Source organism: Oratosquilla oratoria, chromosome 12, assembly GCF_046742065.1.
Source record: "Oratosquilla oratoria isolate Oo_2021 chromosome 12, ASM4674206v1, whole genome shotgun sequence".
Lineage (NCBI taxonomy): Eukaryota > Metazoa > Arthropoda > Malacostraca > Stomatopoda > Squillidae > Oratosquilla > Oratosquilla oratoria.
Genome location: NC_134788.1, coordinates 4,163,434 through 4,178,433, shown reverse-complemented (window position 1 = coordinate 4,178,433; position 15,000 = coordinate 4,163,434). Strand labels below are relative to the sequence as shown.

The 15,000-nt window shown below is 42.1% G+C and overlaps 1 protein-coding gene across 1 annotated transcript in view; it reads left to right on the top strand.

The window, feature by feature from the left end:
• Positions 1-15,000, top strand: part of LOC143030165 (uncharacterized) — a 137,807-nt gene that overhangs the window by 74,385 nt on the left and 48,422 nt on the right. The window contains exons 12-15 of the mRNA XM_076193327.1: positions 3,379-3,526; positions 8,643-8,725; positions 12,237-12,371; positions 13,628-13,815. Of these exons, the coding sequence (XP_076049442.1) occupies positions 3,379-3,526; positions 8,643-8,725; positions 12,237-12,371; positions 13,628-13,815 (554 nt within the window). The remainder of the gene's footprint in view (positions 1-3,378; positions 3,527-8,642; positions 8,726-12,236; positions 12,372-13,627; positions 13,816-15,000) is intronic.

The following is a 15,000-nucleotide window of genomic DNA, read 5'->3' as shown; positions in this document are numbered from 1 at the left end:
GGGCCTGCGCTCGTACTCTTTCCTGATCACATAACTTCTTACTGGGAAGCTTTGTGACAACGAAGGTTGCAGGTATCGACAGCCATGGTGGTGGGGGCTTGAACTCTGGGTGTGGAGAGTCCCTACCCTTCTCAAGGAGAACGCTGGTGAGCCTGAAGGAGTCCAGGATCCCAGCCGCCTGTGATAGCCAGGTATCGGAGTGGATAAGAGTATCCACCCATCCCAGAGCTATCACAAGGCTCTGACTCAGCTCAGTTATCCTGGAGCTCTGGATTATCTTGGCAAGAAAGTCGACCTCCAGCCTTCTGACCCGTGACGTTAATAAAGGCAATGAAGCCTCCATGTGGAGGTTAACAATCTTGGTCCAAGGTTGAGCTCCTAGGATGATCCTTGCTGCGACATTCTGGCAAGGCTCCAGGTCTTCAAGCTTGGCAGTCGCCACATTTATGAGAGCTGGGGCAGCGTAGTCCACCAAGCTGCGGACTGCGTGCACATAGAATGTGCGAAGGACCTGATGCGTGGCACCAAGTTCCTTCCCAGTCATTGCTCTCATAACTGTGGTTCTTGCCTTCAGTCTCTCCTTGAGATAGGTTAGTTCCTTCTGAAAAGTGAGCCTCTCATCAATCCAGACCCCCAGGTACTGAAACTGGTGAACCCAGTCCAGCCTAAGGTCCTGGATGGTGAGGCACTCCCCCTCTTCCAGAGTCTTAGTGCCATGGCCTTCGATTTTGTAGGAGAGATCTTTAACCCTAACCTGCAACACTCCGTCGCCACAGTGCTTAGGCAGCGCTGAGCCCTGCTGAAGCACCGCCGCTTCCCAGTAATTGCAATGTCATCTGCATAAGAGATAACCTTGCACCCATTGGGTAGAGGTTTAGTTCCAGAATGTTGGAGACGAGCACATTGAACAGAGTGGGGCTGAGGACACCCCCCGCCTATGGAGTGCCATTCTCCAGCATTCTGGCCTCTGATATGTGACCCTGAAAGCGTACTTTCGCATACCGGTGACTGAGATAGTCAGCAATCCAAGAAAGCAGCTTGCCTTTTACACCCTTGCGGGCAAGGGTGTCTAATATTACAAGTGGACTGGCCAGCTCAACCTTGGACCAAGATTGTTAACCTCCAGATGGAGGCTTCATTGCCTTCATTAACGTCACGGGTCAGAAGGCTGGAGGTCGACTTTCTTGCCAAGATAGTCCAGAGCCCCAGGATAACTGAGCTGAGTCAGAGCCTTGTGATAGCTCTGGGACGGGTGGGTACTCTTATCCACTCCGATACCTGGCTATCACAGGCGGCTGGGCTCCTGGACTCCTTCAGGCTCACCAGCGTTCTCCTTGAGAAGGGTAGGGACTCTCCACACCCAGAGTTCAAGCCCCCACCACCATGGCTGTCGATACCTGCAACCTTCGTTGTCACAAAGCTTCCCAGTAAGAAGAAGTTATGTGATCAGGAAAGAGTACGAGCGCAGGCCCTACAAGGCATCCGCGCACTGTCGGAACCTGGAATGGCGGTCTATTATACGGATGGCTCCGTAGACCCCAACAGGCCCCGTAGTGCGGGGGCTGCTTTCGTGACGGATGGTTTGACCTTCGGCAGGAGAGTATCTGATCATGCGTCCACTCTCCAAGCTGAGGCCATAGCGGTCCAAGGAGCGTTAGAGCATGCTCTAACATCTCCAGCCGGTCCTGTGGTAATCCACACGGATTCACAGTCTCTGCTAGGCAGTTTAGATTCAACACAGCCCAACCACAATGTACGCCTACTGACCTCCATCCTAGCACTCCTGCTGAAGCTACATCAGCAAGGCAGGAGTGTTACGCTCAACTGGGTGCCAAGCCATGTGGGCGTCCCAGGTAACGAGCTAGCCGACGCCGCAGCAGAAGCGGCGCGCCAAAGACCCAAAGTCGATGTTGTCGTCCCTCTCAGCAGAAATCAGTTGCGCATACGCACCAGGGCTCTTAACCAGGTACAACGGTTCCTTCAGCACAGACTGGAGGCAGAGGTGTCAGAAAGGGCGAGGTGGTACAGGGCAGTCACAGACTACGAGCCCCTTGTACTTCCTCGCTCCACACCTAGAAAAGTGGAAACTCTGCTCTTCCGTCTGAGGTTGGAGGACCGTTGTTTCTGTCAAATAAAGACCAACTCCACGCCAGAAGAAAGAAGATGTCGCCACTGCCGCCACCCAGAAGCCTCCCTTGACTACTACCTCAAGCATTGCCCCGCAACTGCTTTTCTGAGAAGATGGCCTCCGACAACATCTGAGGGTCTTGTGCGCCGCCTATGCAGCCACTTAAGGGATTACGAACTACGTCGGCTGGTGGAGTGTTAGCCCCCCCCCCCCTTTAAAAATTTATACCCTTTTCACTTGTTCATGTCAGGAAGGGTGAATTCACCGAGATGTGCATACATATTTAACATAGATATGCACATCCGGTAAATGTATGAGTGGGCGTGGCCAAGCCACACACACTCATACATTGAATCACCCCCCCTTTCTAAATTTTATTACACCAATTGCTACAAAACACTATCTACTGAATACACAGCTATGTTAGGAAGGGTGCATTCACCGAGATGTGCATGCGTATTTCATATACGTATGCACATTTTGTGAATGTATGAGTGGGTGTGGTTAAATCCACACACACTCATAAGTCAAATCACCTTCCAAACGGGCTCACACTTAAAGCCCGTGGGAGCTTCACTCCCTAATCAAACAGAACAGAATGCTTGCTTCATTCTTCTCCTCGACTCCACGAATAGTAGACCTCCTCGATTCACCATGAAGTCCTCTCACCCTGAAGAAGCCTCCTAGTGAGGCGAAAATACTTTGAAGTTTTCGGTGTATTTGTTTAACAGTTTCACACTGTTATATCCTCAAGAATAACAATTGTCGGCACACATCAGCGCATTTCATTCACAATCTGAACCACGAAGAAAAGGAATCCTTTCATAAACTGAAGAACCTTCATTTGAAGATAGTCAAATCTATCAGCGCAGTTGACTTCAACCAAAATTGCCTTCGCGAGAACCTGTGCCCCAGAATATACATATACATATACATAATTTTTTTGTGACAGTTGCATGCAGGATTCGAACCCGCTGTACTCGGCCATCAATTATCGGTTTGATGTCGCTGCTATTAGCGAATTACTCTCATATACATATATATATATTGAGTGATGAGACATTATTACGACTTGAGGAAGTTGGAGAAAGAAGGCACGGGTCTAGTTGCGAGTTTATTCCTGACCGGTTACGCTTTGAGCTTCTTGAGAGTAATGTTTCACTGGTTTGTGTTTGGCTACATGACAAGAGCGATTGAAGGGTGTCTTTTATGCTATCAAAAATTAACATGATATTCTTGCTCCTTTCCAGATTAGTCTATATAAACCTCTCGGCCAACTGAAAGATTCTTTTGGGTTTATGTTAACGGAAGGAGGAGTACTGTATCCTGGGGGTGGAATCGAGCAGAATGTACTTCCTACAAAACAAACCGTGGAATTTGTAACCGAGGCTGGGCAAGGTAAGTTTCGGAGCAAAAGTATTTTATATTCTAGGCCTGCCTTAACTAAACTAAACCTAAAATATACGATTTGCTAGTGTTTACTAAAAAAATTAATTATGAATCTGATTTCTGACACCAGGTTTTTACAAAAATCTAGTCTTATACTAAATGAATAATCTCGGAACTCAAGTACAAATATGTGATAAGCTCAATTTCAGCGGTACAATATATTTAGTCTAACTTTGGAGAAAGACAAGAAGAAAACTCGTGTTTCATCCCCCCTCCCCCCCAAAAAAATAGATTCAATTACATACATGACATGACATTTATACATTACATACATTGCATAATAGATAACATCGATTCTGGTTGGGAAGGGACCGATATTAAGATACTGATTCTCCATCTTAGAGCAATTTCAATCCTAAAATAAGCAGATTTTCTTCTTTATAACAGGCTGATAGGTACGGTTATTCTTACCCCTACGTGACAAACGGTTTTTTTTTTTTTCTGAACTGCCTGTATGCGCAGAGGCTGGGGCTCTCTCCTATATTCTCCTTGATTATAGGTGATGTAAAAAAATAAAGAGACGTACAGAAACTACCGACTTATTTCGACTTCGCTGGCTTCTATAGATCCTAGATGCTGGAAAAATATTTTAGGCTTGCAAATCCTTGGATGAGGACTTAATCGGGTTCTAAGAATACTGTGAATGTGCAAGATACTTTTAACATCATGAATAGAGTACATGCCGAAGAGCACGGCGATTCTCTGAGCCAACGCCCATGCAACCAATCTTCCCATTCCAAATAGCCTTCGGCAAGCTCAGTCAACCTGACGCAGTCATAAGATATGCAGGTATCCCCTTAATCTCCTCTTCTGAGGTTTGTCTGTTGTAAATATAATCCAGTGAATGGAATGAATGTGAAGAGTCCGATGGCACGGTCATACCTTGCGTCTCCCTCCGGAATATTCAACCTGCGCCATCGTGGACTTGATCCCTATCTGGACGGATGAAAACTACAAGGAAGAGCTCCCCAAACTCGCTGGTTTAATTACCTCAGTACATGTGACCTCACCCTGGATAAAGCCCAGCAACTGGCATAGAACAGGCCCACATGGAAAGAATTGGTGAAGATGATGACGATGATGATGATGACGATGAGGAAGTCAATAATAATGATAATAATATTAATAATGATACTAGTACTACTACTACTACTTTTTTTCTTAATATGACCTCCATCATCGTGGAACTGTGTGGTGGAAACAGCAGGATCTGTCTCCCACAGACACAGTTCATTGGCCCCTCTCCCGCCAATGACTGTGGTCGACGACCCTTTTATTTATCTATTTATTTTTTAATAATGCCTAATACAAAAGTTCATTTATCCTACTGTCAACCACCGTCTGCTCAAAATCTAGGTTTTGTATATGTGCTGATTTGGGCGGTGGGGACCTGGTACCTCTCAGGCATAGGAGGGCTGATCTTAGGAGTGAGAATGACAGTCTACATCTCATCCATGAAACAATGCTGCTTTTTGGTTGTTGTTTCTTTTCAGCCATCACCTCTGCCAGCCGAGCGTAGAATGCCTTTGCTCTAGGACCCATCCCATCTGAAGTCGTAAAGGTTATAGGAGTGAATGAGCCCTGGTCTACATTCTGTATACGCTCTTCGTACATCCTGATCTTCTCATACTCGTTCCGGGAGTGGGATGCCTCAATAATAAGGTTGTTGTAACAGGGGGCCATCGGATCAAATATTCGCATGTCAAAGAAAGCCAATTGTCCCCGTGTCCAGAAACCTCTTGTGCTGACATCCACTCTTGCTTCATCTGATGTGTTGCACGTGCGGTATCTGAAGTTCTCCCCTCCTAGTGGGAGTAATGTTGGTTCGATAGTCACATCCTTGCACACCTCCTGAAGCATTTGGGCAGTGAGGTCCCTTACCTCATCATGTCGCATGCAAATGAATCCACCCTGCTTGGTAAAATGTACACCACAGGAGCATCTGTTAGGCAGCCCTCTCAATGCCCATCCATACCTCAGGGCAATTGCATCCGTGAATTCTCTTTTGTTTTAGGTGTATCACTTTGCCCTGATTAGTGGTGCTGTCAGGCAATTGGACGCCCCAACTTCCTACGCCATTGTTATCTTTCTTTTTATACAATTCGATAGCCGAGCCAGAAGTGCTTGAAATTCCTCCTTCTGCCTCTCCTCCCTTCCCTTTGAAATGTTTCTTCTAATTTCTCTGTTTTCCTCCATGTTAGTCTCCTTCCGTTGATCTTGTGACACGATGTTGTTTGTCAAGGAGGACGTAAGTTTCAGGGCATTTCGGTGTTCTATGTCGGCAAGGTTTAGCGGGTTGGAGATGCCTAGCCCTCCCATTCTAGGTGGAAGTTCGATAAGTTTTCTTTCCTCTTCGTTTATTGTCCGTCCGTTAGTGATGGCCGGAATTGCCTCGTTTCTGATGGCTTCTTCAAGGGGTCTTAGTAGGTTGGTAATGTTCGGTATCGTCCTTAATATGTAGTTCCACTTATGTTTAATACCATATATGAATGCGGCATATGCCGCCTGCGGTTCGGTCTTTGCAAAGTTGGCTAGAAGCCTAACCTCGGCCACCCATTCGTTAACTTTCTTTTCAAAATATTGCTTTTTAAAGGATTCTGAGCCGATCACTGCACCGAGATGTCTTTCCCCCTCTTTTGTTACCTTCATTTCACTGTTCTCAAAGAGGATTTTGGCATCGTCAAAGTACTCTGGCTTCACTATGAAGCCAGACTTCTTTGCATTCGGAATGTAACCCAAGCCCGGGCCGCCAACACCAAATCCCACCGCTTTTTTAAGTCAGCTACTTTTCCTGCCCCCGTGAGATCATCTGCATATGCTAACTGCTTGACCCTGGTGTCCTCATATTGTATCTACTACTACTACTACTACTACTACTACTACTACTACTACTACTACTACTACTACTACTACTACTCGTCGTCTTCGTCATGATCATCATCATCATCATCATCATCATCATCATCATCATCATCATCATCATCATCATCATTATCATCATCATCATCATCATCATCATCATCATCATCATCATCATCATCATCATCATCATCATCGTCATCATCATCATCATCATCATCATCATCATCATCATCATCATCATCATCATCATCACCATCATCATCATCATCATCATCATCATCATCATCATCATCATCATCATCATCACCATCATCATCATCATCATCATCATCATCATCATCATCATCATCATCATCATCATCATCATCATCATCATCACCATCATCATCATCATCATCATCATCATCATCATCATCATCATCATCATCATCATCATCATCATCATCATCATCATCATCATCATCATCATCATCATCATCATCATCATCATCATCATCATCATCATCATCATCATCATCATAATGTGATAGGTTAAGCATATGGAAAGAATGAGTGAAGAAAATTTTTCCGAAAGTAGCTTTGATGATTGAAGTGTATGAAGTAGCAAACTTGAAAAGAACAAAGCTTCAAAAACTCAGGAGCTACAATAGTATTGTCATCTTAATGTAACAACTTTTGCCACAGCCAGTCAGAACCAGTTGTTAGTTTGTGTGAGTGAGAGATGGGGTGGACTTCTAAGACTGTCTACATGAAAAGACCTGACCACCTCTATTATTTGAGATTTCAGGGATATCTTTATTGGTTATATGCACAAACGTCGCCGAGTACCATAAGAACATAAGAACCTAAGAATGGAAGAGACTACAAGAGACCATAAGGCCTACACTAGGCAGTTCCATGTCATTTACCACCTCTCACCCCTATCTATAATGTTACCAAATCTGCTCTTAAAACAATCATTTCAGCGCTCACTATATTGTTACTGAGTCTATTCCATTCGTCAACCATTCTGTTTATAAACCAGTTCTTGCCTATTTCCTTAGTAAACCTAAATTTGTCCTGGTCAAATCCATTATTACGAATCCTACTTCATATGATGACCTTCCCTGCATCACCCTTGTTAAAACTCTTGAGCTATTTGAATACCTCTATTAGATCACCCAGAACTCTTCGTCTTTCCAGAGAGTGTGAGTTAAGGTACATTCACATATACCAAAGACTTTTTCCCCCTTATAAGGGAGGTAACCAAAAAACAAAGGCATAAAAACCACTCCCACCCATCCCATCTCTATCATACTTCACTCCCCTCCACCCTCTTCCCTCCCTCTTGGCATCTGGATGACGGGTCATCCCTGCATCTCGGTACCATAGAATAATGGCGGCGAAGCTTAGCCTCGTTGGCGCGAGGCTAGTTTAATAGCCGTAAGTTAACTTACCTAGCAAGTAAATGTTGACACTAGGATAGTTTGGAGGCAAGTTGTTAGCACTAGCGGCTACTAAACTAGCTCCGTGTCAAAGAGGCTTCAGAGGCACATTATATCACTCTTCGGGTCCGAAATCATAAGATCTATGAAGGTGATGGATGCCTGAGCATATACACTTATGCATATACGAATATATGTATGCATGTTTATAGGCGTGCATATACGAATATTTTAATGTACATAGCCATGTGCTAGTATATAAAATGTATATATTTTTATGTACATTTCAGGGAACAAGTTCAATGACTTTCTGGTGTAGCGAAATTTTGGAATCTCAAAAAAAAAAAAAAAAAAAGTAAAAACTACTGTTAACCCATTAAACTCCGATGACAAGATTCTTGTCATTTGGTCAAATAAAACAAAAAATCATAAAACACCAAAATGTTTGATCAAACACCAGAAAAAATATGACGTCAGTCCTCGCTTCGCGAGCGAAGCGAGGACTGACGTCATATTTTTCTGGTGTTTGATAAAATATTTTGGTGTTTTATGATTTTTTGTTTTGACCAAATGACAAGAATCTTGTCATCGGAGTTTAATGGTTTAATAAGGATCTCTGTTGGACACTTCTTTAGTCATACTAATTTGGGACTAAAATCCCCTTTCATATCAGCTGCATATACTAGCCAAGGTTCGAAAAAATTGTGGTCTCAGCATGTTGTAATCACATGTATGTACTTTTTGGTCCATGAATTCTTATACGAAATTTCATTTTACAGGTTACGTTGAAAAATGGGGCCTCTTTGTTGGAGACGACCTACTTGTAGAAAGCAACACAACCATAAGCTATGTTTTTACGGAGGTTAGATTGACAGTACACCAGTTTTAACCTCATTTGAACCAAAGGGTTATCACACTGGGCTATTTTTCCTCCGATATCCCACCTCCAACTTCAATTTGAATGACTAGAATATGACTGTTTACAGAAATCTAGATTTCTCTAAGAAAAATTCAAGATTATATTCAACATTCATACAGTTTTACAATCTCTTAGTTCATTATTTAGCTTTGCTATACATGACGGAAAGATAATTTGATACTTGGAAATTAACCCATTAAACTCCGATGACAAGATTCTTGTCATTTGGTCAAATAAAACAAAAAATCATAAAACACCAAAATGTTTGATCAAACACCAGAAAAATATGACGTCAGTCCTCGCTTCGCTTCGCGGAGCGAGGAATGACGTCATATTTTTCTGGTGTTTGATCAAACATTTTGGTGTTTTATGATTTTTTGTTTTATTTGACCAAATGACAAGAATCTTGTCATCGGAGTTTAATGGGTTAAAAGAAAATGAATATTATAACCGAAGTCGTATTTACTCAAACGAAATCATAAAGGTCGGCGGAGGGAACCCCCCGTGGAAGCCCAGTGTGATAACTCTTTCAGAGGTTACTCAGATTGAATAAGAATGTCTGGCTACAAACAGAACCTAATCCTTCTTCGGAAAATGTCAGTGGTCCAGTCTGACTTCATGTTTTCCAAAACTCATATTTCACTAACATCTATGCCCGCCTCCACATGGATATCTTGAAAATAAGACTCCAAATACATACATGCAAACACAAACACACACACACACACACACACACACACACACACACACACACACACACACACACGCGCGCCCGCGCGCGCGCACACACACACTCGTACACACACACACACACACACACACACACAAACACACGCACACACACACACAAATGAGGACTGTGACTCATTACAATCAGACCTGGACACAATTTAGAAATTGACTCAAAAGTGGGAGGTGAACTTTAATATCAAGAAGTGTAGCATAATGGAGTTTGGTAAAAGCAAAAACAGAATTTCAAAAAATTACAAAATTGGTGAAAATTAAAAAAAAAAAAAGTGCACTCGGAAAGGGACCTTGGAGTGATAATCAGCAATGACATGACACCACACAGACATATAAACAAAATAGTAGGTGAAACATACAACCTACTAAGGGCAATGAAAGTGGCATTTGAATACTTGGATGAAGAAATGATACAAAAAAAAATAATATTAGTCACATTGATTAGACCAAAACTGGAATATGGAGCGACACTATGGACACTCAGTACTAAAAAGAATATAAGGAAACTAGAAAGAATACAGAGAGCAACAGCAAAGTTGGCACCAGCTCTTTCCAAATTAACATACGAACAAAGATGATCGAAACTAGAACTACCAACACTAGAGCAAAGAAGAGAAAGAGGTGATCTACTGACTATACATAGAATCATGAAAGGAATGGAAATCCTTGACAGAAAATATTTACTAAAAAATGACAATGGAAAAACAAGAGGTCATGAAAAGAAACTCAAAAAGGACAACTATAGAAGAGATAGGAAAAAGAATAGCTTCCCACACAGAGTGGATATATGGAATAACTTAGAAGAAAAAACAGTGTGTGCAAATACTATTCACGATTTTAAGAATAAAATTGATGCTGAAAGATACAAACACACACACACACACACACACACACACACACACACACACACACACACACACACACACACAACTCGTGGCGCAGTGGTAGAGTTCCCGGCCACCACTACGGCAGTCTGGGTTCGAATCCTGCCCAGAGCTGAAATAATTTCAGTATCGCTGCACTGTGGGTCGTTACTCCAATTCTCGTGGGCGTGTAGTTGGGTGTGTGTATTGTAAGGTCACATCATTACCTATAGATCGCTCATATATGAGCTCTGAGCTGTCTTCCGGGAGGGAAATAGCTGTCGATCACATGTCCAACGAGTGATCCAAGACCTTGGTGAACCATGGTGAATCACACACGCACACACACACATACACACGCACATATACACACACAAATACAAACACACACACACACACACACACACACACACACACACACACACACACACACACACACACACACACACACACGTCAGTCCTCGCTTCGCTCGCGAAGCGAGGACTGACGTCATATTTTTCTGGTGTTTGATCAAACATTTTGGTGTTTTATGATTTTTTGTTTTATTTGACCAAATGACAAGAATCTTGTCATCGGAGTTTAATGGGTTAACGATGATCTTTTGCCACTATTGTCCATTTCCAGTACTTTGTAGTTTGTGGTATTGAAATCCATTTCCCACTCTTAGAAACAATGGTGCATCCAGGGGGAGCTGAGGGGGCTGAAGTCCCCCCACCCCCCAAAATTTGTTCTTTCATTACCTCATTGCAGAGGTCGAGAAACCTGCCTTGTGTACACCAGTACGTGGCACAAAGCAGTAATGAAGTGGCAGATTTTTTTCCCAGCATCTAATAGAACACTTCAGTGAGAATTATTGGAAGTATATTTAACACATTATTGTGGGTAATTCGCTAAAAACATAACATTGAATATTATTTTTGTCCAGTTTTTTTAAAGAAACTAAAGTGAGAGCATATACTTCAATTTATATTCAAAATAATCGTATTCGTGTTATAGAGTACGAGTACATCTCTTTAAAAACGTTATTTATATTTACAAAATTCAAGTTAGTCCCTCTCCCCAATTTTTTATCCTGGATCCGCTACTGTTGGGAAGTAAACCCATTACAAAAGCAAAAGAGGAGAGACTTGGGAGTGTTGATAAAAGACAACCTGTCACCTGACAGACATATCAGCAGGATCGATGGTGAGACGTACAGACTGCGGCAGAAGATTAAAGTTTTATGGATGAAGAGATGATAAGAAAATTCATCGAAACCCTGAGACGTCAGTGGTATGGTCCCCACATAGAGTGAAGGATATTAGCAAGATCGAGAGAATATAAAACGCATCAATCAAACTGGTTCCCGTCAAGAAAGATAAACCATATGTGAAATGACTAATAGTACTGGGTCTACCAACTTTGAAAACCCGAAGAAAAATAGGTAATATGATTACAGTGTTCAGGTCACTAAAGGGAATAGATTGCATTGACAGAAGACCTCTCTTGATGAGGCTGGGGGCTTAAGAAGTCATGGAAACAAATTAAGAAAGACCACATGCCTTAAGGAGGCGAAAAGATAGTTCAGATCGAACTATGATAATTGGAAATCAAAGATATAGATTAAGTTGGAACTATACATGAATTTGAGGCTAAGTATGATAAAACTGGAGAGTGGAATACGGGACCCAATAAGCTTTGCTCCTTTTCATTATGCTACAATTAAGTAAATACAATTACGTAAACAAAGACACACATACATAGGCGTGCACATACATTCATATACATTTGAAAAGTTGCACACAAACTAATTTGGTTCGTTTAACAGCATTATCATTTTGTTGTTTCTTCTCCAATAAACCAACAGGAAGGCCATTATAACCTGACCTTGAAAGCCTACAACTTCTTCGAGGGCTGGGTGGCGAGGGAGGAGCTAATTTACATTGAAGTACTCAACAGAATTGAAGGTCTCGCAATCATGGATTTCAATGTGACGGAGCCGGTAAGTTGGGGGTTCGCAAGCAACTTTGTGGTTAAATTCCCAGTACGCCGACGTTTCTTGTGATTTTATTTTTCGACAAAGGATAGGCTGCGGAAAGAAGAGAGGAGGGTTTGGTGAGGGTTTAGTTGGGTCAGATCTGAACTGTTTTTACAAGCGGCCCAAATCCGTAGACGCACTGCGAGGGCAATCCACAGTGGTGCATAATTATCCCTAATTGCACTGGATTGGGTCAGACAATTCATCATTTTTGGGTCATGCCGATCAAGCAGGTGTGCGTCGTCTCAGACGCGTGCCGCGTAGTCAATAGAACGGATGCCCCAAAGTCCTCGCCATTAATCGGTCGTTCGATTGGTCGAGACTTCACTAAGGCCAGATTTCGCTCTCACCAGATACAAAATGTTACCCGCCCTTAAAAAAATCACCATCCCACTCCCACGCAGTTGTTAGGAAGTGAGAAACCCCTGGTAGAGTAAACCGCTGTCAGTTGTGGCAAGCCACTAGGTCTTTTAGGTCGATGTCTGGGCCGCCACCCCGTCTGCCAAGCACTGTCAGGAACCAGCGTGACATAGCCCGCAGCGGGTCCCGGAAATCGAACTTACGACCACCCGTTAACCCATTAAACTCCGATGACAAGATTCTTGTCATTTGGTCAAATAAAACAAAAAATCATAAAACACCAAAATGTTTGATCAAACATTTTGGTGTTTTATGATTTTTTGTTTTATTTGACCAAATGACAAGAATCTTGTCATCGGAGTTTAATGGGTTAAAAGGGTTAAATTTTCATATTTGGAGAAGGTCATTCTTGATTGCTTTCTTGAGACAGTTAATAGGAAGGGGAGGAGCCTACATCAGCTGCGGCAAAATCCATCACCTTTGCCCTATGCGCGTGGACAGTTGATGATAAATGGTTTCTATCCTTAGACAGGACGAGATTTGGAGTAATCTGAGCTGAATTTTCATCAACATAGATTAGAAATTGATAGGAACATATTGGTTGTATCTTAGGTCTGTACATTTCTTGGATATTTTACTTATCACAATTACACTCAAATATCCCCAGCCTTTCTTTAAAATAATCCCTGCTTTCTGAATGAAAAAGCTTTATTTGTTAAAGAATATTCCAGTAACCTCACGCCTTTCCCCGTCATTCACTTTTTGATTTTTTTAATATACCCTGAAATTTTAAAAGTATTCCCCAATGTTATAGGGAAATCTTTATAATACTTTTTTTAAACCTCCTTTTCTTCTTCCAGTATGAGGAAAAAGTTTTCGAGATAGCTTTCTCCGTCCTTCATGCGATGACAGCAATGCTGATGGATTTCGACGACGGATCGGAGTACATCTGCTTGGGAGAGGAGTCCATGTGTCAGGAGTACTATCCCTCTATCACCTACGTCAACCTCACCCTAGATATTCCCACGCTGGTTTCGCATGTGTATGAGTAAGTACTGTGGATGTGCTGTGTCTTGCGACACTGCTTCTGACCCAGGGCAGTGGACAGGATGCGGGGATGACCCGTCATCCGGGAGGTGCCAAGATAAGAGGGAGGGGGGGGAGGGGGGGAGTGGAATATGTGGGAAACGGAATGGGTGGGAGTGGTTTCTATGCCTTTTTCTTTTTGGCTACCCCCCCCCACCCCGTGTAGAGGGAAAAAGCCTTTGGTATATATATGTATGTATGTATGTATGTATGTATGTATGTATGTATGTATGTATGTATGTATGCGTAAGTAACCACTAGGAAAAGTAAACTAACGAAGCAGAGCGCTTTCGTATAATTACATCTTCAGTGCAGATACAAAGAGGGAATTATATGTATGTATGTATGTATGTATGTATGTATGTATGTATGTATGTATGTATGTATGTATGTATGCATGTATGTATATATGTATGTATGTATGTATGTATGTACTGTATGTATGTATGTATGTATGTATGTATGTATGTATGTATGTATGTATGTATGTATGTATGTATGTATGTATGTATAAGTACGGAGCCCATAGAGACAGGAGATATAATCATACTGGGAGGAGCAATGATAAGGAACAAGGAAGGGAGTATGGATTGATGATAATTGTTAACCCATTAAACTCCGATGACAAGATTCTTGTCATTTGGTCAAATAAAACAAAAAATCATAAAACACCAAAATGTTTGATCAAACACCAGAAAAATATGACGTCAGTCCTCGCTTCGCGAGCGAAGCGAGGACTGACGTCATATTTTTCTGGTGTTTGATCAAACATTTTGGTGTTTTATGATTTTTTGTTTTATTTGACCAAATGACAAGAATCTTGTCATCGGAGTTTAATGGGTTAATTCGGTTTCACAGTGATCAGTTACGTTCTTTGGGGTCTCCCAGAGTTGTCTCTCTACGAATAAAGGCTGGGCAGTTATTTCTATTTTAGTGTAATATTTCTATGTCACCAGATGTCAGCTCTCTTGTGAATTTATTTTAAGCTATGTATTTCAAGGATCGGTATAAAGTTGAATAAAAGATACCCACAAAGGATTGCTTTAGAAAAAAAAAAATCGAAAAGATAGCAAAATTTAAGTCAAGAGCGGATGAAGGGAAGGCATCCTGTAATTCACGTTTTGAAAGAGTTCAAGTCATAGGTGTC